At 42.4% G+C, this 23,816-nt stretch overlaps 1 protein-coding gene across 1 annotated transcript in view; it reads right to left on the bottom strand.

Annotated features, from left to right (window-relative positions):
- Ipo8 (importin 8) overlaps nucleotides 1-23,816 on the bottom strand; it is a 58,332-nt gene that overhangs the window by 29,616 nt on the left and 4,900 nt on the right. Inside the window, exons 2-10 of the mRNA XM_050126508.1 lie at nucleotides 19,565-19,646; nucleotides 18,184-18,340; nucleotides 15,167-15,325; nucleotides 13,790-13,946; nucleotides 9,909-9,998; nucleotides 8,532-8,626; nucleotides 7,643-7,727; nucleotides 4,138-4,272; nucleotides 1,528-1,627 (exon numbers count right to left, since the gene is read on the bottom strand). Coding sequence (XP_049982465.1) covers nucleotides 1,528-1,627; nucleotides 4,138-4,272; nucleotides 7,643-7,727; nucleotides 8,532-8,626; nucleotides 9,909-9,998; nucleotides 13,790-13,946; nucleotides 15,167-15,325; nucleotides 18,184-18,340; nucleotides 19,565-19,646 — 1,060 coding nt within the window. The remainder of the gene's footprint in view (nucleotides 1-1,527; nucleotides 1,628-4,137; nucleotides 4,273-7,642; nucleotides 7,728-8,531; nucleotides 8,627-9,908; nucleotides 9,999-13,789; nucleotides 13,947-15,166; nucleotides 15,326-18,183; nucleotides 18,341-19,564; nucleotides 19,647-23,816) is intronic.

Genomic DNA, 23,816 nt, shown 5'->3' with positions numbered 1-23,816 from the left:
GGCCGTGCCTGGACTGCTGCAAGTTCAAGGTAAGCCTGAGAACAGAGAGAGATCTCCATTCACAAAGTCAAAAGAAAACAGGGCTGAAGGAAAGGTTGAGCAGTTAACATGGGGCTGGAGGGACGGCTGAGCAGTTAACATGGGGTGGGGAGACAGCTGAGCAGTTAACATGGGGCTGGAGAGATGCCTCAGTGGTTTAGAACGCTTGCTGCTCTTCCAGAGGATCCGAGTTCAGTTCCCCAGCACCCACATCAGGCAGCTCACGATGACCTCTCAGTACAGCTCTAAGGAATAACACAACACTGTCTTCTGACCTTCTCGGGCATCCACACATTCATAGATAAAAATGTCTTAAAAATAAAATAGAAAATGCTAACCATCTGAAGAAAGCTCTACGGCTGGAGGTTAGCACAGTATAGACTTAGCACACACAGAGCCCTAGACTCAATCCCAGCACACCTCTCCAGGCAAGATGGCATACACCTATAAATGCAGCACTCAGAGACTTGAGCCATGAAGACTGTCAGAAATCTGAGCCCAGCCTACACAGTAAGTTCTGGGCCTGACTGGACAAGTGAGTGAGAACCTATCTATCTCACAAAGCCTTAAACAGAAGGAAGAATGACTTCATTCTTCTGTCAAAGCAAACAAGGAAAGGGCGGACCCGAGGAAGAGGAGGAAACAAATCCTGCACAGGACGAGGACGTTTCAAAGGAAACGGCAGAATGGAGAGAGAATGGAGACGGCCAGTGCTGCCCCTTCCCTTGCTCTCCTGAGAAGAGGCATGCTGATGAGCTCTGTCGCTCGAGGTCCCACAAGGGGGGCCCTGGCAGGAGTTTAAGCTGCAATATGGAACTTTACACACCTGACTCAAACAGGAAAACAACTTTCCCACAGCACCGTCAACATACCTTAGTTGTGCCGATCAAGACCAGGAGAATATAGACATGAGAAAGGAAAAAAGAATATAAAATAGAGGAAATAAATACGGCAGCCTTCCTGCTCTGACGTACCTCAGCTATGGGATACAGATTTACACATAACAACATCTGCACAGGGCTTTACCCAGAGAAAGCGGGAGTTACCCAGGCAACCTACTCAGTACTGCAGCTTCCAGAAAGATGCAAGCCATGTGAGGCTGATGAAGGAACTCCTATTCCTGGTGGAAGATGTAGTCCAAAGGAGGGGGAGGAAATAAGCTGAGGTTCTGAAAACAGCACGAACCACAACTATCCCAGAATGAGTGCTATGTGGTAACACAGCCCAGAAAACTGGTCCCTCCATTTCACTCACACAGCCTAGGTAACAAACCACTCAGCAGGGGCCTCAGCTCTAATGGAAGAGATGAATAAGGCTTCTTTCATCTCCTGCACTCAAAAGCATCAAGCTCCTTGGTGCAAAATAACATCAAACTTTTATGAATCTCGGAGTTCACCATACAGAGCAGACTGCTTGGGAATATAAATTTAGTCATAATTATATATATATATATTCAGGAATTGATGAAGGAAAACTCATCTCAATTACCAAATTTCATCCTTATGTACTCATATGGGTCTTCTTGCCACAGCTCTTCATCCTCGTCTTTGTAACACATCACAGAAAAGATCACATCTTCAGAGATATTCTAAGATGAGAAACAAACAACACAATTGAGTACGGCCATTCCAGCAAGACTCATGACAGTAATGCTTCTCAGCCTGCATTCACATCAGCGAGGACAGCAATAGCTGAAGACTCACACAGACTGAACACTTAGAAGCCAGAGGTTAGAAGCAGAAAAAAAAAAGTGATGTTCCTTGAAGTAAGGACAGGAACAGAGAACTTCACTAACAGATCAACATTAAAAACACCTTGACTTCCTGTGGAAGAAAAATGTCACCAGGGTTATATTTACTACTGCTATAGTTCTCACTGTGGAAATGCTTCTTGTGTCCATGTTGGTCCCAAGCATCAATACAACAACATTTGTGCCTTTTCTGCTCCATCTCCAGAGCAACAGTGCTCTACTGCACAGCCGTGTGTCCAGAGAGGAAGTTCCCTACGCAGTCTGTGAGCAGCACCCAAGCTGAAGCAGGCCCTTTGTATTCTAGTAACTACTCAGATAACATGGCCTGCGCTAGGAAGGAACCTGGGTTCTATTCCCAACACCCACAGTTCTAGGGGACCCAAAGACTTTCTGACCTCTGTGGGCACCAGGCATACACACAGTTCACACACAAAAATGCAGCAAAATGTCCATACAAACAAAATAAAAATAAATACATCTTTTTAAAAAAGGATCAATTCTTATCACTTAGTTGAAATTCAGCCTAAAGGTCAGTATTTTCCTGAAACTTTCTATGTGAAGCAATGTAAAAATAAGTCCAAAGGAAAAGATTTCATACATCATGTCACCCTTACAATTACAGGCATAAAGGAAGCAAAATGAAAACAATATTTTATTGCAAAGAAACTACCACTACTTGATCGCAGTACATAGGCAAATAGTTACAAAGACTACAGGGGGCTGGAGACATGGCTCACTCAGTGGTTATGAGCATTGGCTGTTCTTGGGGAGAACCCGGGTTCAACTCCCAGCACCCACAAGGAAGCTCACAACTCTCTGTAACTCCAGGTCCAGATGATCTGCCACCCTCACACCATTGCACATAAAATAAAGTTAAATTACTTTTTAAAAAGTCTTATGTATGTATGTAAGACTTGTGCTCAGATAATGCTAACCAAAGCTGGGTATAGTAGCAAATGTAGTCCTAGCATTCAGAAAATAGAAGAAGAAAATGGTGAATTCAAGGACAGAGTATATGGTAAGACATAGTTAAAAAGCAAACCAAAACAAAAAAGATAGTACTACCTAAACTCTATCTTAGATACCATGAAAGTAAAGCAACTGATTTTCTTGTCATATACCAACTAACAGAATTTAAGAACAAGGGGCTGCGGATGTAGCTTAGTTGACAGACCGCTTGCCTAGCATGAGGCTCTCGAAGCCTTCAGTTCAATCCCCATCACCCCACAGAGCAGACACGGCAGGTGCAGTGGTGCAGCCTGCAATCTCAACCTTTAGGAGGCAGGGACAGGAGGATGAGAAGCTCAAGGTCATCCCCATCACACAGGAAGTTCAGTGTCAATCTGAGCTACTTTTCAAAAGACCAAAAAACATATTTTAGACCTAGCATGGTGGCACACGAATTAATCCCAGCACTCAGGGGGGCAGAGGCAGGAGGATCTCTGTGAGTTCAACGCCAGCCTGGTCTACAGAGCGAGTTCCAGGAAAGCCAGGGCTACACAGAGAGACCTTGTCTCAAAAAGGGGAAAAATATTTTACACAAGAACTCAGAGTTTATTGGAAGTGGAGAGCCAATTCTTAATGTCTTTAAATTACCCAAATATCCATGTGCAAATAAAATGTATCTATTCCATCATTTTCCATTCTGATTTGTTCTTTAATTTTAACAAATAACAATGCTGAATTCTATCTTTAAAAAAAAAACAGTTGGTATTAAAAAGCAGGGTTAGCTGTTACCAGTTTTAACAAAGCTTTTTAATAATAAAAGTAAAGCTATTTTTAATAAAACAAAACTTCAACTTCTCTGAATCGAAGAGACGAAGGTAGGAAGGGATGGAGGGAGGGAGGGAGGGAGGGAGGGAGGGAGGGAGGGAGGCAGGCAGGCAGGCAGGCAGGCAGGCAGGCAGGCAGGCAGGCAGGCAGGCAGGCAGGCAGGCAGGCAGGCAGTCCGGCTGCCAACCTTCTGATGCTTATCCACAAAAGAAAAGTCATTTATCAGGCTTCATCTTCTGCAAAATAACACTCCCTTTATAAAGCCCTGCTGGCAGCTTTCAAAATGTTTTCACACAAAGGTCAAAAAAAAATTACAATCTCCCTTAACAGAACAGAAACCAAGGCTAAATGAATGACACCTGACGCCAACCCTCCCAGTTCACAAACCTGAAGATCTCTCTCTTCTCAAATGCTTAAACTTTGGAAGCCCTTCGTAATATAAGACTGCACTTGTTAGAAATTGTTGTTAGTGGAAACAGAGATTAAACAGAAACCATAGGAGTAAACAACACCTGCTTCCACCAGAAAACCAAACTTGACTGGCCGTGGTTTAGAGAGCCACCACCAACACCAACCTGTATATGCGGCTTCATCTGTTTCCAGGTCACAGCATGGACAACTCCTTGATTGAGATAGTTGAATGCTTGCTGAAGAACACGGGGGGCTACATATTCTTTCTGTCTGTATTGGTCTAAAATTTTTAGTAGTACCTGTAGGAAAATAGGTGGGGATTGGAAGGGATGAAGACAGAGCAATTACTGTGTTAAAGAGAAAATGAGTATTTGAGACATGACATAAAATACTGAACAAACAGACGGGGGACACTGTGAGAAAGCTCGTGCAGGGATTTTACATTTTAGATAGGTCTGTATGTCACACTGAGCTAAGAGATGCCTCACTGACCTATATGTTGTTCAGAATAAGTCTATGTTCTAGTCCAAGGCTAGTGTGGTGGCGTGAATGAGCATGGCCCCTATAGTCTCCCAGGTGTGGCAGTCTTAGGGGTGTGGCCTTGTTGGAGGAAATCTGTCACTGGTGGGCTTTGAGGTTTCACATGCTCAAGACAGACCCAATGTCATTCTCTCTTCCTGCTGCCTGCCAATCCTGATGTAGAACTCTCAGCTCCCTCTCCAGTACCGTGCCTGCTTGAGCGCCACCTGCTCCCTGCCATTAGGACAATGGGATAAACCTCTGAACTGTAAGCCAGCCCAAGTAAATGCTCTCTCTCCTTTGTAAGAGTTACCATGGTCATGGTGTCTCTTCACAACAGAACTTTGACTAAGACAGCTACTTTCTCCTAGTTTCAGTAAAATTACAGATCTGAGTAAATAAACATTTCAAAATTTTTATATAACAGCAGCACATGTAAGCTCAGACCATAATCAGAGGATAAATACTATTCTAAACAGTTCTCTTACCACCAATTATCCTTTGAAATAATTAGATTCTTAACTAACCTTCATACCAAAATAAACTCCAGATAGGTAAATACTTTAGCAGTTAAAAACCCTAAGCACCGAGTTTCTAGAAGAAAATGTAGGATATTTGTATTTTATAATCTTAGGCCACAGACAATCTCTGTAACATAACACAAAGTTAACTTTTCTTATGGGCCGGCTACAATCGTGTTTATAAGAAAGAACTTGAACAGCATCTATGACTGACTTAAGGGCCTACGGAGACAGCACAAGGCTCCTGCCCATCCTGTATCCTGGTCCCCACCATGTCACTGTGTCAAGCTTATGACAGAATTGCTAAATCTTTCAAAACAAGTACAAAATTTATACACCAGAATATGAATTTTGCCCAAGCACCTAAAAATCTAGGTTAACAAAATTGTCTGAGTGCAACGGCCACCTAGAAGCTCCTGCGATGGCAGCTGAGAGGATGATACTGAACAGGACTGTCCTGAGGGTGCACACAAGTGCGGTGGCCATGTCAGAGGAGCAGCGGTGACAATGGCACCAGGGATCAGTCCACCAGCATGCAAGGCCCCGAGCGCCTCAGCCCCAGAACGTCTCTTGCTCCTGCTGTGTCTCTGCATGTTTGCCACTGACATTTTTCTCTGGTATCTGCCGTGGTGTGAATGGATGTAGGGGAGATCCCCACTGTGTTTATCTCATGGACGACCCCGTTCTACAGTTTTACCTGTGAATTATTATGAAGATTATTTCCTCTTAAGCTGAACTGCTTAACTGAAGCAATGACTTTATACAATAATAGTATTAGTTTAAAGAAGACTTTGATGATTGAGGGTCTTTAATAAATATAGTTAGGGATTATGACAAAGGTTAGCTTAGTGGGAAAATTAATATAGATAAAAGCAAGATATGGTGTTGCCCTTGCCCTGCCCCTGATAAAGCAGAGGCCATAGAGGACAGAAAACTAGAACAAGTAAATGTATGTCACACAGCCAGTTTTTCTTGAGGAGCCGTATAGACTGAGGTTAAGATTAATGATTAAGAAAAACAGCTGAGTCCCAGAAGCCCAGCTAGATCAAGTTCTTGTAATCTTAATGTTGGGAGGTGTGTTCACAGGATTTTGTGTGCATCATAGCTAAAACGAAGCTTTAAAAAAATAATTTAACAATAGATTAACATGTTTTTGTTAATGGTTTTCAGGCTAAAAAAAAATCTTGGAAAACGATTTAAAGGCATACTTTTACTATCTGAGCGAGGAACTCACTGAGGTCAGGAACAAGAACAGCGGCCGCCTGACTGTTTCTCGATGACGCACCTTTCTTGCTAGGCTGGGTTGGTAATCAAGGGTAACATTAATTCCTTACACCCATTTCTGCCCTCCTGATATAAACACTGCTGAGGAGTGGCATGCACCCTGAGGATTTAAAGTAGAGCTGACTGCTTCCCACATATAAAAGTCTACATTTGTGATTCCTTTAAGATTTTTTTTACAAGATTACCTTTTAAGACAAATAATAAAATTGATCTTTTCTTTGCAGCCACAAAATGCAGCCTGCAAGCAAAAGAACTGACTGAGAAAAATACCTTGCTTGCTTACACTCTGTTAATCTATAACATGGACATGAATGTAGGTGAGTTCTTGGAACAACTTGTTCCAAGTTGTAAGGGATGTGAAAAATATGTTGTCTTTTACTTGTATTCATTGTAATCATTCATTTGAAAAACAGTATATAAACACACAGAAATTTTTATATTCCTTGAAAGATTTTACTGGAATATATGAGCTTTAAGGGAAAAAATAAAGACATGAGAAAAGGAAAACACCAGGAAAGGTGTAGAAGGAGGGCAGCACAACAGAGCCAACGACACAACTGATTCATTTCCGGATCAGGCTGGGATCTGCTTTGAATATCTAGACAGAAAATTTCGTTTTTTTTTATTTACTAATTTCCTCTATAGAGTACCTCATGGGTACCCTATCAAAGCACTTTTCAGAAACCCTTCCACCTGAAATTCTTAATTTCACATTACCAAGATATTATGAAAAATCTATAGACACTTTCTGTATCACTGAAGTCTTGGACTGTGTGTGATTAAACAGTCCTGGCTTCCCCAAAAAGGCCCTGGCACAGCTAATTACCAACTCACTTAAAAAAAAATAGCAAACATACCATGATTCAGTTAGCAACACTTGATGAACCAATCAGAGTCCACCATCAATTTTTAGTTTTCAAGTATTAACATTAACAGTCTCATGAGTTCCACATTTTCCTCATGTGGAATGGATGCTCCAACTTCTAGGAACACATGTATGTTCTTAACTGAAAGTCTTCACTAATGTCTAAGCTTGGCTACTCCAGAAATAGATTTATTCATAGTATATAAGTCTTCAAATAAACAAGGGAAAGCTCAGAGAAATACGAAACTTCTAAGAAGACAGAGAGGCTACATCAGCATCTGAGGCTTCCTTCTAGGTCGAAGAGTCATGAAGGCAGCTGGGGTGGAGCAGATGGAGGACACTGGGTTCTCAAGCTAGTTACCCTGTATCAGCCTCCACAGCTGCCATTTCATCCTCTTTAAGTGTGCAATGAACCACCATAAGCAAGCTACTTTAAAAAAAGACGGAAATAGCACTCGGTAATAACCATAAGTTTATTACCTGCTGAATCCCGACTGCGTATGTTTTCAAAAAAAATTCAGAAAATTCAAAGTATTCTTTTGTGACATTTCCCGGGCTTCCATACCTTAAAATTTGAAAAAGACACATCTAAATACTGTGAAGTTTAAAAACAAAGCATCCTTGCTAGTTTAAACACAGATATTAAAAGATGTATTCTACTGGGCCAGAAAACTAGCGCATTCTCTTTTTCCACTAGACACAATCCATATCAGGAGGAAGTCCTGGACTCTACAGCACAGTTAACACTTTGTACAGAAACTTTAACTTCTAAAAAAAAAAAAAAAGAAAGAAACTTTAACTTCTAAACAAATTAACTCCTAGAAGGGATTTAAAAAAAGAGTTATACCTGACATGCTTTTCAATAAAAGCTTTTAAAATTAAATTTGACTTTCTTCTGGAGCCAAGTATCCACGTGCACCTTCTTAGGTAATTTCTGGATATTTCCAATGGGGAAAAGAGATGTTTTCCATGTTTACACAGAGGAGAAAAGAGCCAGGGAAGGCTACACGCTCTGTAACGAATTCTAAGACAGTGGACACACGCCTAGTTTGAACAGTTGGCAAAGCTGTGCCCTCTGTGTGTTTTTTGATTTGGTTTGGTTTTTGGCTGTATGAGGCAGGGTCTCCTATAGGTCAGGCTGGCCTGCGACTCACTCCGTAGCTGAGAGCGACTTTGAATTTGTGATCCTCCTCCCTCCATTTCCCTAAGACTTAGAATAAAAGTATGCATCACAATGCCCAGCTACTGTCTGCGTCTTTAAGGAAAAGGAAATCATATTCTGTAGAAAACCTGGGAGCCACTCAGTTCCAGTATACCCAATACCAAGACCCCAGCTGTAACATCGTCAATACAATAAGTGGACTGGTACCGCTCAAAGAGCCGAGCGACGATATGCAGAGCCCACTTCTTACACTTCCACCACACCAGCTCTGGCCGGTCATCCTCATCAATCTGAAGCGTCTCCTAAGGGGGAAAACATCCTAATCAGATTGTTTTTCCTAGGTTGGTTTACAAAAACAGCATAAGTATTGGTATAGATCAAGCCACAGCTAGTTAGGAATAAGTAAGTTAAGTAAATCTTTCCCAGCAGTGCTGGCATTTGCGCTGATCTTCAAGGGAAGCAAGGGAGCGGAAACAAAACACCAAGCCGCTGGAGGAACTCTGGGAGGATGAAAGGTTCTGAGTTTTGATGTAGGCAACACAAGACTGTTGGCAAAACTCACGGCACTGTGCATTGCCTGTATGGACATACTAAAACTTAAAATAATTTGTTTCAAACATGGACAATGGAGAAGCTGAGGACTGCGTGTGAAAGGCCCTGGACTCAACCTAAATACGTAAATAAATAAAAGAAGAACCAACATTTTCAGGCCAACTCAAGTTTTTAAAATACAAAGATTAATTTGACAGATGAAAAGGTACTATTGTTGCTACCACAGACCACACTAAGATACTTGTTTCTACCTGTCAATCAAAGTACATGCCTAAGCCCTGTTTCTGCTTTGCACAGCCCACCAAAAGCCCAACACTTTCAGGAAGCAACCACTCTGCCACTGAGTTCCACTCCAGGGACGCACTAAACTACAGTCTTAGAGATAAAAGCTCAGACATTAAAACTACCCAAACAAATATCAGCAATGAGGCATTCCATAAATATGACAGTATAAAAACGGTCGAGGGCCAGCAAGATGGTTCGGTAGGTAAAGGCGTCTACTACCAACCTTGATGATCTGAGTTTGAGCCCCAAGAACCACAAAGTGGAAAGAAAGACCCACAAAGGTCCTCTGACCTCTACACATACACCATGGTGTACTCCCATACAACATAGCACCTATACACACTCACACACACACTAAAAAATTTTAAATATAAAATAAAAATTAATTTTAAAAAAGTTATAACCAGGAAAGTATTAATATATATTTCATTTTTGACAAAAAAAATATGAAGGAATAGCTACATGTACTATTTTTATAAGTAAAATTCTAAATATGCATGCAGAAAAAAAAACTAGAGAGATATGTATGTAGCAAGGTCTAAAATGATTTAACCAGTTTAAGTAAACAGTTACTGTTTTAATGATTGGTGATCTGACTTTCTAAAAGTGAACATTATTAATTATGTATTATGCTATTTTTATTAGTTAATATGACAGTGGTTTTTGTTTTTCAAAGAGCAAACCGGACAGTGAACCAGCATAAGTACCCCAACCCATCTGCAGGCTTTCCTCAGAGCCCCGGCATACCGGAGGGACCGTCCTATCGATGATGGTCCGAAAGATCTCCATCCAGGTTGTCATGGTCTGGTGAGTCACCAGCTGAAGAGGCAGCGCATACTGGAAAAGAGAGCAGCAGTAGGAAGTCAGCCTCCTGCCCATAAAAATCAGTACCTCATATCAGAAGGCTAACATATACAAAATAGCTAACATTTGCGCGAGAAACAGCAATTCGTGATTCAACCTAAAATTTAACTTTAAAAAATCCATAATCAAATATATATTTTTGGGGGATGGGAGGCAACAAGTGCTCACACATCCCAGGCTAGCCTCAAAATCACCCAAGGAGGATGACCTTGAACTCCTGATCCTCCTGCCTCCACTTCCTGCGTACTGAAATTACAGGTGTTTGCCACCGTACCTCGTTCTATGCAGCATAGGAGACTGACCCCAGGGTTCCTACATTCTAGGTTACTCCCCAGAGTCTTTTTCTGTTTGTCAGGTTGACTGGTTGGATGCGTTTTGAAACAGGGTCTCCTGTAACCCAAGCAGGCTTCAATGGAGCCAAAGAGAGCCTTGATCCTAATCTTCCACCTCTACTCTGCAAACAGGAGGATCACAGACACGTACAACCTACCCCAGGCTTTTACACATACATCTTTTAAATTTAGAAATACACACATTAGTTGTTTCCCTTGTCTACCTTTAAAAAGAAAGATTTACTATCAATAATGTCTCATTTATTTCACATAACATTTTGGATTATTTTACTTCGTGTATCCAACTTTTAATTATAAGCACTCTGATGAAAACCTTCCTTCCCTTCATGAACACACAGGAAGCTCTTTTTCAATTCCCATCCTCTAGAGTGTGGCCCAACACCGACAATGACTATTGCTCAGGCTTCCATCACCCCTGCTATGCCGTGAGCTGTGGGGACCCGCCTCCACGCCCACTGCTCCATCGTCCCCAGCTAGGAGCTGAGGACATGACCATGAGCTGTGGAGACCCGCCTCCACGCCCACTGCTCCATCGTCCCCAGCTAAGAGCTGAGGACATGACCCTAAAAGAGACATCACTGCTGTCTCATCCAACTCACATTGCAGCTGGAAAACCTGAGTTCAAGAGCAGGAGGGGCAAATAGTGAAGGGGGAAGAGGCAATCATGGATGTTAAGTTCATACTGACAAGCCAGGCATGGTGGCTCACACATGTAATCCCATCACTCAGAAGGCTGAGGCAGGAAGACTGAGTCTGAGGCCCACCTAGACCACACTGTGGGATCCTGCCTCAAAAAGAAAGAAAGAAAGAAAGAAAGAAAGAAAGAAAGAAAGAAAGAAAGAAAGAAAGAAAGAAAGAAAGAAAGAAAGAAAGGAAAAGAAAAGAAAGGGGCTGGAGAGATGGCTCAGTGGTTAAGAGCACTGCCTGCTCTTCCAAAGGTCCTGAGTTCAATTCCCAACAACCACATGGTGGCTCACAACCATCTATAATGAGGTCTAGTGCCCTCTTCTGGCCTGCAGCATATACAGACACAATATATTATATGTGTAATAAATAAATAAATATTAAAAAAAAAAAAGAAAGCCACACTTCCCTCTAAGGAGTGAGGCTTTTGGCCTTGAACGAGGGTCCAGAGGAGGAGCAGGCAGGGGGTTAGGCAGAAAGTGGTAACTCCTGGCAAATGTTTGGAGGAACCAAGTTCATCTACACAGATAAATGCTGCTTAAGACAAAATCAGTCTCACGGAATTAGACATTTACGAGTGGTTCATCTGGGCCTTCTAGACCCCAGCCAGGCAATTCTCCCTCACATCATGATTGCAGTTTCACAGCTCAATTACTTTTAATTTTGCCTGCAAAGGAGCACACTGCTGTATTTATAAATGACAGATTACCAAAACTGTTAAAGATGTTAGAGCGGTTCGTCTTTTGTTTTCTTTTTATGTGTTTAAAAGATTTTTTTGCCCTACTTGTAAGCCAAGTAGATAAAAACCACCACAGAAAACTCAATGCCAGGAGCCTTCACGTTACCGACCAGTGCCAGGGCTCTGTTTACCCAGAAGGAAAAGCACATGGACTATTACTGTTGTTGCTACAATGCCCCAGCATAAAGGTTTGCTGGGAGAGAACTCTAACACTAACTCTACAAGACAGACATGCTGCTTTCCTCCCAAACACTTCAGAAATGTGGGGGAATGTATTTCCCTGATAGCCTACTTTCTTTTCTCTTGTGAGAACACCCTCCTTTTGTCCTGGGGGAAGGGCGAATCTACCTTTATTAAACAATTATGAGGCCAGGTGAGGTGGCCACACTTTTAATCCCAGTACTCGGGAGGCAGAGGCAGGTAGATCTCTGAGTTCCAGGACAGTCAGGGCTATACAGAGAGACCCTATCTCAGAAAACACCCCCCAAAATTTTTTTTTAAAGTTTATGAGGGAAGACACCCAAGTCAAATGAAATGAGCAAGTCCAACCTCCCCTGCCGCCCTATCTAAACTAAACCACCCTCAAGTCACAGGAATTATCAAGAAAGCTCAGAAAAGAGCCTCTAACCCATTGTCACAATTGGCTGACCCCAGTGCTTCTTCCCAGGCCAAATCATTTACTCAGGTTTTTATAAGGATTCATTGTTAAATATTCTCAAATTTTAAAGACATTCCATCTTTATCTTCTAATTATTTTTAATTACCATATTAGTATCCCTTATAGTTTCCACATAAGAAAAGGGGATTGGCTTAAATCAGAGAAAATATGTGGAGGGCAAAAAGGCCTTGTGCACCCAGCTAAGCCCTGGAAATACAGCTGATCTCTCCAAAGGGAGTAAATACTCAGCTGTTTCCTGGAATGCTGGAGGCAAATACAGTTTACAAACTGACAATCCTTTGCTACCTGCTGAGACAGGCTCCACCTATAGGCCCCACACTTTGTTTACCCCAGACTTTTCCCCCTGAAACCTTGAGCTTTACTTCTAAACCAGGAAACATCCTTGAGAGATGTCTCTTGTACTTTACAACAGCCTGAGTGACTTCTACGTTATCCTGACTCCTGCAGGTGTTTGTTTACCTCAGACACCTTTATCCTGAGCACTGTTTCTAAGACAACAAGAAACCATCTTGCGGATGAAGTCATATGTATTTTGCTAAGAACATCAATGTAAACATGTCTTAAGCTTTGTCATACTCATGGGGCTGAGTTGTTATCTGAATACTTTTTCCAAAATTGTGTTGTTATTAAATATGACAAAAGTAAAATGATCTGGGTCAGACTCCAAGAAGTCTTGACCCATCATTGGTTACCAAAACCGGGCTGAGCCGAGTTTCATCCTTACCCACCATGACTGTTTTGACCTACCTGCTGTAAAGCCTACAGGGACCCTCCCACAAAAATAAGCAGCTAAGTCTGTATTGGCTTAAAGTTGGCTGAAGAAGAGAAAGGCATCAATCTGTGTGATTTCCCATGAAGAAGAACTCTGTGTCCCCCCCTCCTCCTATAACCACAGCTGACCTGCAGACGGGCACCTTGAATTTAAGCTCAAGCAACACCTGGGTTCTGAGAAAACAGCCCACAGACACCAGACTGAACCTTGAATACTCAGTGATCATGGCTAACTGAGTTAATTTCTGAGAGCTTGATTCTCTTACAGTAAAAATATACTATTCTTGGGGTTTGAGAGATGGCTTAGTGGTTAAAAGCACTGTCTGTTTTTCCAGAGGACCTAGGTTCAATTCCCAGCACCCACACAGCAGCTCACAACTGTCTGTGACTTCAATTCCAGGGGATCTGGCACCTTGAGACAAACATATATGCAGGCAAAACACTAATGCACATGAATTTATAAAAATAAATAAGACTTAAAATATGTGATTCCCAATAATGACAAGGCTCCATGTTTATCTTCTGAAGTAGAACTGACCTGAACGAGCGCATAGAAGATCTTCAGGATCTGTTTCTGCAGCGACACTGAGTAATGGGAGGCATCGGGAAGTAGCTGCAGGATTTGCTGCTGAATTCGAGGCAGAAATATCTGCATGGCTGCCAGCAGAGGCTCCCTTTCCTCTGCTTTCTTATATCTGCATGAGCAAAGGAGACAGAATAGAGAAGGTGGTGACGTCTCTCCTTCCCAGTGAGCTATAAACAATGATGAACTACATGAAACCAGAACCATGTAAAACGCGAGCTTCAGTTTTCTATGTAGTTGCTGTAATAAGTTTGGAAGGAGAAGGTCTTGGTTCAGGCAGACACAAAATCCTTCTTAAAAGGTTTGGACTAGTTTGAGAGTCTCAAACTGAACACCTGAGATCCCAGTTCTTGGGAGGAAAAGTCAGAAGGATGACGATGTCAAGGCCAGCCTGAACTTATAAAGCAAACCCTGTCTCAGAATACCAAGGGCTGGAAATGTGGCTCCCGTAAAAGGTCCTGGATTGGTTTGCTGTGCATCAGTGAAAAAATAAGAGACGGAAAGGAGGAAGGAGAGAGAGAGGTTGGGAGGGAGAGAGGGAAAGAGAGAGCGAGCATATCATGAAGTAGAACATACTTTCTTTAGCAGCTGCTGAAGACAGACCTCAGACACAGAAATCAGATAGAAAATGTAAATGTTCACCGGGACACTTCCATGAAAGTTGGGGTGAGGTATAAGACTTGGGTGGCAGCTAATCAGAGAGAGAGAGAAAGAAGAAAAGAAAGAAAAGTCCAACTATCTAATAATTTTATATGGGAAGCTTTCTAGTAGTTAATAGCAAACCATAATTCATTCTATAAAATGAAAACTGATCTGCCAGTTTAAACATGATACTGTACAGCAAACAACAGAGAAAACGTTCTCGTATCATCCTACGCTGAGAGCGAATGTACTTTATAAGCCTGGTGCTCACTAACCACTTCTATTGCTGCCAATCTAAAATATTTTCTAAACAGAAATCCTATAAAACTTAAATAAGGAAAACCAGCTGGGTGGTAATGTCAGCACTCAAGAAGTTGAGGCAGGAGGATGGCTGTGAGTTCAAGGCCAGCTGGAGCTACCAAGTAACACCCTGTCTCAAAACAAAGGAAAACTACAGGATTGCACATACAAAAGCAATGTTCATCCTAAAACCCCCCAAAAATATAAAGAAAGTATGCGCTCACCACCTCAGAAATCAGCAGTGTACACCAGAAAACCTGAGAGCCGCAGAGCTATTGCAGCAAGGGAACACAGTCACATGCTGACTGAGCATCTCCCACAGTGACGGCCACTCTATGAGCCCGAGTCCACAGGACACTGGCTCCCTCTGGCCAGGAGGGATGAACTTACTCATAGGTCTTCACCAGCTGATACAAGCACAGCAAACTGCCAAGCCAGTTCCCACTGTTGGGTGACCGTAAGTAGTAGTCCATCTTGTCGACCACCGCAGGCCAATGACCAGGAAAATCGTGCTTAATGATGACTCGGAGACACATGGTTAACTGGACTCTGTAAGGCAGGAGAGAAATGTCCACGTGCAAGCAGTCAGGAGTATCGTTCACGAAAGAACTGCAATACTGCTATCAAGTTCTGTAACTCACCTACAGTCAGACACCACTGAGGAAGAATGACAATACTGTTATCAAGTTCTGTAACTCCCTTGCCCTGTTCCTCACCCACAGTCAGGCACCACTGAGCGTGAACGACACTGAGAAATGTGTCATTAGTAAGTTCAAACTTGTATGAACACCAGAGTGTCTTTATAACCTAAGATGTTCATCTAGATGCATCTAGAGGGATGTAATCACAAGGGATACAATGTACATACTGTAAACAGAAATACTGTATACGTGGTGGGGTGTAAGGAAAAGTGATCTTATTAAAAACCTCAGTGACTCACTCTACTGAAAATAAACAGAATTGGGGAACTCCTCAAATATATGAAACCTTCGTCTTATTCTAAAGGTATTTTTTAATGAACTTAAAAAAATAAATTCAAGGGCTGGAGAGATGGCTCAGTGGTTAAGAGCACTGGCTGCTCTTTGAGAGGTCCTGAGTTCAATTCTCAGCAAGCATATGGTGGCTCACAACCATCTATAATAGGATCTGATACCCTCTTCTGGCAGGCAGTTATACAAGGAGAGCACTCACACATAAAAGTATAAATAAAATTTTAAAAATTAATTAATTTAAAGACTATCAAAAAATCAAAGTATGCAGAAAATCTATCTCGACTCTGTAAAAATTGTTACTTATTTTATATTTGGGTCTTCATATCCAGAAAGAGAGGCATGTATAGGGTCTTGGGTCGGATCTATAGCACACACACACAGAGTAAGACAGAGAGACAGAGACACACAGAGAGAAGGAATAATAAGATATAGATTATTATACACACTCAGAGATACATACATACACACATAAATATATACAGAGAGATATGCAAACATATAGACAGACAGACAGACAGACAGACAGGCAAGCACCCAAATATAGACAGATAGGCAGACACACAGATACACATATCTACCAAATGGGCAGGCCTAGGACTGGTGTGTGGCTCATTGGTAGAGCACCTCTCTAAGTACAAGGTGTATGTATACATACACATATCTATCAAGTGGATAAACATAGTGAAAACACACACTAAATTTTGTACTGAGTAAAACAAATATAGATTTGCTAGGGAATTTCTGCAAAGGGGAAATCTAGGAACCCCCTCCAAAGATATGTGGGGGAAAAAAATCAACCAAAGAAACACAACAGAGAGGAATACCTCCTCCGCTTTGACAAGACGCTGTCCCACGGCACTTAGTGCAGGCATCACCTCTTCAGTGGGATTGAGAAGACAACGAAAGGGAAACAGAAGTGCTCTTTCTACAAATGACCACTGCTACCAAGTATGTCTACGTGAGGCTATTTGATTAGAAAATTAACCTGACAAAATTAGCATTCCAAACTGTAGTTTTTGGCAGGCTGGTTACTTGTGAGAAGGTTTTATGTAGCCCAGACTGACATCCAATGCAATATGTAGCTGAAGATGACCTTATACTTTTGACCCTCCTGCTGCTACATCTCAAGCGCTGGGATCCACATATGCACCACACCATTTTCACAGTGCTGGGATCCACACGTGCACCACATGCACCACACCACTGTACGCAGTGCCGGGATCCACACGTGCACCACGTGCACCACACCATTGTACATAGTGCTGGGAACGAGCCCAGCGCCTCACGCTAGGAGAGCCCTGCACCAGCTGAGCTACACCCTCAGTCCCAGGATTCCAAATTGAAAATAAAAAATGATAAACTGGTGTTCAGTTGAACATCCAATAACTTAGATCCACAACAACCAGAAAAACTTAAGCAGCATATTCTGTCTTCCTTATGGTACCAAATCAGTTTTCTCTGCATTACTTTCAGACAATAACAACAAGCGTCTTCAGGGGTCTTTAGGGCATCAGAAGAGCAAAGCCACAGGACTGTCTCAGAACAAACAGGGAACCCTGTCCACCAGCAGCAGCTGCTCCTTTAAACAACACTGGCGTAAAGCATAGCTAAAAGTTTTCTTTTTTTTTAAGATTTCACCTTGAGTTGGGCCTCATGGTAAGTGTAAGACTGGCAGAAGAAGCTACTCGTGTGTGATGCTGTAGGAACACTGGGAGATTCTGGAGACCAGGAAACAAGCGTCTTCACAGATAAACATACAACGGTTTTGAGAGGTTCCTGGAACACTACTGGCCTGTAGGCAACCAGTGAGAATAAGGTTTTCTTTAGTGCACACACACCTGTGTTCCCTAGCTGAGAAAATAACTACACCACAACTCAACGCCTGTTCTTCCTGTTACCACCTCCCTCAAGTTTCCTTTCTTCTCCTGTTTTCATCATGATTGCTCTTAATATCTGATATTAAACAACCTTATGCCTCACCATCGTTGCATCTGCTGACCTCCCCTCCATTTCAGAGAAAACTTAATGACTGGATCATATGCTGAGGTAAATTTATTTCTGTTTTAAGAGTGCAAGATGCTTGACTGCACAGCTAAGCTCCAATACATGGCATTAAAAACATATTTCCTAGGCTGGAGATGTAGCTCAGTTGGTAAAAATTTGCCCAGAATGAAGCTCCAACTCCACATATATCCATCATATGCCTGTAATTCCAGTACTTGAGAATGGAGACAGGAGGACAAAGCACACTTGCGACCAGTCTGGGGTACAAGAGACTCCCTCCCTCTCTCTCTCTCTCTCTCTCTCTCTCTCTCTCTCTCTCACACACACACACACACACACACACACACACACACACACACAGCGGAAGATTACACCCAAGAGTCAGTCCCAACCAAGGAGGTCATGGCCTACCTCACCAGATCCGGAGACCGAATTATCCCCTCCACAATGTTGTCACGTATCTGCTGTCGGTCGTTCTCGTGGATATTGAATGGAAAGATGGCTTCTCCTGGTGGAGGCTCCCTGTCTGGCCAGTACTGTGTCACCATGTTCTTCAGGTAGATGGCAGCTGAGTTTAAGAGAATCAGAAAGACCACTTCAACTCAATCTCAAGGAGCTCAAAGGCTGAACAGCCTTCCATGTGGAATGCGATGTCCAACAGAGATGGAAAACCTTACAGGTACAAAAAGCCAACTCGGGAAGGGGAGATGGGAAGAACTCAGAGTTTTGTATGGAGTCAGAGCAGCAACATTAAGCTGGAGGACTTCCCTAGATGACACAGAAATGACCTGGAAATCATATACATGTTTTCAGACTGAGCATAAACACATGACATTGGGAAATTGCTGGGGAATAATCTTAGTGTACACTGAATATGTGCCAATCTGACTGGTTTAATTAAAAAGCTGAACAATACGTAGGCAGGTTTTCCAGGCAGAGGACACTGAGAAGAAGGGCGGAGACACCAGGAGATGCAGAGGAAGCCGCATGGGCTGTACAGAGTAAAGGTAACCTAGCCATGTAAAAGAACATAGTTAAGATATGGTTAAAGGTAACCTAGCCATGTAAAAGAACATAGTTACGATATGGTTAAAGGTAACCTAGCCATGTAAAAGGATACAGATTAAAAGATATGGGTTATAAGAGCTAGTTAGAAACAAGCCTAAACTATTGGCCGAGCTCTCATAACTAATAATGTCTCAGTGTCATTATGGAGCTGATGGTTTACGAAGAAAAAAATCTGATCATGGATAACGTGTACTGAGCAATCCAACCACGGATAACGTGTACTGAGCATATCTGTCCACCACTACTTCCCTTCAGCTCCCCCAGGGACCACTATGGCATCACCCTCCCATCTCCGTGTCCTCTTTATGTTCTGCTGTTGTTATTATAGCCCCGAGTCTAATTAGTGATATCCTATGAGCATGGTGTGTGGACATCGACTGAGGCATGAGCAACTTAACAGAGCCACACCTCCAAGGGAGAGTGACTCCTCAGCAGCAACCAACTGCTAGCAGCTCTTCCACTAGGGGAGGGGCTTTAAGGATCACCCCTGCATCTGTGCTGGAATTTTGACTGTCAAGATCTTGCACTAGGGGAGGGGCTTTAAGGATCACCCCTGCATCTGTGCTGGAATTTTGACTGTCAAGATCTTGCACAAGTCTTTTTTTTTTTTTTTGGAAGGTTGTTTTTATTATTAAGTAAATGTTTTATCTTGCAGGTCTTGTACAGTACATTTAGCTATTCAGATTTAAAGTGGAACTCTCATTGACTTGAAAAGGCAACTTACCTGCCTGACGCACTGGGAACTCCACATGGTCGGAGACTATGATCCGAAGCAAGCTGGGGGCAAAATTAATAATCTTGTAGGACTGAAATTACAAAGAAATGTTTGTAAAAATAGGGTACTCAGAATAGCTATTAGCACCATTACAGAATACATTACTGTCCAAATAAAAGAAAAACTGTAAACAATTAGAGAAATTCTGAGGTAAAATGAAGGTTGTGAAAATACTTTAAAGAGGAAAAAATTTCTTATAACAAAAATGTGAACACTTTTATGATGTTCTCCACAAAGCTGTCTAGGTAGCCCTCTAACACCTGCACAGGAGTGTTCATTCACCTACCTCAGGAACCCTTGAAACTTTAAAATCTTATTACTATTTTAAAAGATACTTCCTCTGTTACTCAAGGTCTTTCTGTTGACCATTCATTTCTTCTACAAGTTTTTTACACCATTTATCCTCTGAAATGAGATATTTCATTTTTTATTGATCAACTCTAAGAATTATTAATGAATTTACAATCTCAACCTTTTATTGGACCTCTGTGGGAGTCAATATTGACAGTCTTCATGACAGAATCGGCCTCAGAGACAAGCCTCTGGACATATCTGAAGGAACCTGTAGTTGAGTTCATTGAGATGAGAAGACAGTCCTTACATGGGCTGGGGTCCTGGACTGAAGAAAAAAACAGCAAGCCAGCCTGACACCAGCATTTAGCTCTCTCTGCTTCCTTACTGTGGACTGCAATGTGACCAACTGAATCCCAGGCCTCCCCCTCATGATGGACCACCCTCAATAAACCCTTCCTCCCTTACGTTTCTTATATCAGGTATCGTGTTACTAGAAGAAAAGCAACTAATATACTACTCACCACAGATTATCTGGGATTTAATTTTCTTGATATGTACTTTTGACAAACAGAAAACAAAACAAAATCTTCAGAAACCAGAAGCCCCAGCACAGGAGAAAAAGATAAAACACATAGATAGTGAATCCACGTGCTAGAGAGAGGCTGGTCCAGAAAGACAAGTGAATTCCACATGCTGTAGAGAGAGGCTGGTCCAGAGGGGCAGTGAATCCACGTGCTAGAGAGAGGCTGGTCCAGAGGGGCAGTGAATCCACGTGCTAGAGAGAGGCTGGTCCAGAAAGACAAGTGAATTCCACATGCTGTAGAGAGAGGCTGGTCCAGAGGAGGACAGTGAATCCACGTGCTAGAGAGAGAGGCTGGTTCACAGGGGCAGTGAAACATGGACAACACAGAGGACTGGCATTCCCAGGCACCGTCAATATCACTATCAATGCCTCACAATATCACAATATCAATATCAATGCCTCAACTTCCTATTCAGCCTGCTGCCTGGGCCATTTCATCCGTAGGTTGTTTAATCTGATCTGCTTCCGGGTCTGGCCATGGGCACAACCAACACAGAACCCCATTCCTTCTGACCATATTTCTGCATAGATGTCTAGTATTGAACCATCCCACAGCTCTGCACATTCCTGGAGTTATGCTTGACCTGCCCACTGACATTGCTAGAAGCCTCAAAAATTCTCAAGAAGAGAAACCAGACCTGGAACACTCCGCAGGGTCCATTCAGTTTGAAGGCTTCTAAAGCCTATGCAGGCAATATCACCCTTTGAAACACAGCTAGGCCAGTACAGCCGCTCCATTTTTCTCAAAACTGTGTGTATGTGTGCGCGAGTGCGCATGCCCATGCTGAGGTCAGAAGATAACCCGTGGCCCGTGGCCTCTATTCTCTCCGTCTTATCTTTACATGAGCTCTAGGGATCAACCTCTGGGCATCAGGTTTGGAGGGCAAGCACTTTTACCCACTAAGTCATCTTGCTGCCAGCCCACTCAAATTTTTTAATCTATTTTTATGTGTGTAAGTTCTTTGCCTGCATGCAAATCAGTGCACCACATATGTGCCTGGTCTCCACAGAAATCAGAAGAGGGAGTCAGATTCCCTGGAACTGGAGATACAAATGGTTGTGGGCCAACATGCAGGTGCTGGGAATTGAATTCAGATCCTCTGGAAAAGCATCCAGTGTCATTTTTAACAAGATGTCAATCATTCAATTTTAACAAGGACTCGGGAGCCAGATGCTAGGGTCAAAGTTTTCTAAAGCACAGAAAACGCACCCAGGTGACCTTCCTCCTCAGCCAAAGTCCCAGAAGCCTCTCATTTCTACTCCATCTCAAAATACCTCTTTAAACTGAATGTCCCTCCCTTCTACTTCCTGTGAGTCTCTCTCTGTCCTTCTGACTCCCTTAAGTTTTTTTCTTAATACTCATATCCTATATTCACTTTCTGTCAACTGGCTGCCTGCTCTGTCTCTTGACCTATGATTGACTTTATTTAATCCTGTTCACAGTATTCAAGCAGAAAGCTCTTGGATTAAAGGTGTGCTAGGGCTGAGACACACCACAACTAGAAAACAGGTTTTTCCAGTAAATATCATAATCTCAGGGTTCACAGCGTAATCAAATATCCTGCAACAACTCTTAATTGCTAATCTATCTCTCCAGGCCCCACTCAATTTTTTTAAAATGACTTTTCCAACTAGGTGCGGGAGTATACACTTTAATCCCGGCACTCATGGGGCAGAAGGAGGTGGAGCTCTGTCGTTTTTAGTGCAGCCTGATCTACAAACAAGTTCCAGGCCAGGGAGGGTTACTCTATCTCAATCGATCAACCAATCAATCAATTAAAAGGATACTTTTTTTTTTTTTTGGTTTTTCGAGACAGGGTTTCTCTGTGGTTTTGGAGTCTGCCCTAGAACTAGCTCTTGTAGACCAGGCTGGTCTCAAACTCACAGAGATCCGCCTGCCTCTGCCTCCCAAGTGCTGGGATTAAGGGCGTGCGCCACCACCGCCCGGCTAGGATACATTCCTTTTAATTCATAATTGAAACTACAAAAAAATTTTAAGCAGTTTTTTAAAAGCAGGTATGGGAGACTGGAGGGATGGCACAGCAGTTAAGAGCACTTGCTCCTAACTTCCAGAGGACCCAAGCTCAGTCACCAACACCCACATCAGGTGGTTCACAAACATCCCTAACTCCAACTCCAGGGTAGCCACGACCTTCTTCTGGCCTTCTCAGGACACACACATGGCATACACGTAAATAAAAATGTTTAAAAACAGCTTTGGTGAGAGAGCTCAGAAGTAAGAGCAGCTACCGCTCTTTCATAGGATCCAAGTTCAGTTCCCAGCACCTGCATCAAGTCGCTCACAGGGGCCTGTAACTCCAACTCCATGGGTTATGGTGACTCTGGCCTTCACGGGCATCTGCATATACCCATATTGTTGTAATAGGAGCAGCGGGGCTGTGTCCCGCCACCCGGCTAGCTTTACACCCGAAATAATTACACGAAAACTGTATTCTTTTAAACACTGCCTGGCCCATTAGTTATAACCTCTTATTGGCTAGCTCTTACATATTGATCTAACCCATTTCTAATATTCTGTGTAGCACAACGAGCTGGCTTACCAGGAAAGATCTTAACCTGCGTCTTTTTGGAGTGGGAGAATCATGGCGACTGCCTGACTTGGCTTCTTTCTCCCAACATTCTGTTCTGTCTACTCCGCCTACCTAATTTTCTGTCCTATTAAAGGGCCAAGGCAGTTTCTTTATTTAACCAATAAAATCAACACAAAACAGATGACTCTCCCCCATCATTTCCCCTTTTTCTGTTTAAACAAAATAAAAAAAATAAGCCACGTAAAAATAAAAATTTTACAGAGAGTCTGGATTATGTACATTGTGTTTTCTTTAAAATTTTTGACTGTAAAGGAGCTAAATACAGAGAGACATTTCATTATATGGGCTGCCAAGCAAAACCAAAATGGATAATCATAAGGGTATTATGACTTCAAAATTTGGGTCTAAGGATATGATGCTTTGGAGAGGGTCTTCTTTTGTTTTCACAGAGGATGAGACCCTGTGGATTGCTTCTATCCCAATATGGTATGAGAGACCACGTCCTCCTAAAAGGTTGCTATAAACAGCCTCAAAAAATTACTTCGCTCAACTGCCGACTGAGATGAATCTAGCACACAGGTTATACCATAAAAGACCTGATTAACAGCGCCCCTGTACAACAGAAAGAAGTTTGGAAAAAAATAACTATGCCCATATTCCCAAATATTGTTTATAAATGTTCTTTTACATTTAAAGGGGGATATGATATAGATATGAATAATTTGCATTAGTATGGATTTTAAGGTCAACTTTGTTACATGTATATGTATTT

Source organism: Alexandromys fortis, unplaced genomic scaffold (assembly GCF_014885135.2).
Source record: "Alexandromys fortis isolate MF-2015 unplaced genomic scaffold, M_Fortis_MF-2015_v1.1 scaffold_260, whole genome shotgun sequence".
Taxonomy (NCBI): domain Eukaryota; kingdom Metazoa; phylum Chordata; class Mammalia; order Rodentia; family Cricetidae; genus Alexandromys; species Alexandromys fortis.
Note: the sequence above shows the minus strand (reverse complement) of the source record. Positions and strands in the feature narration are given on the sequence as shown.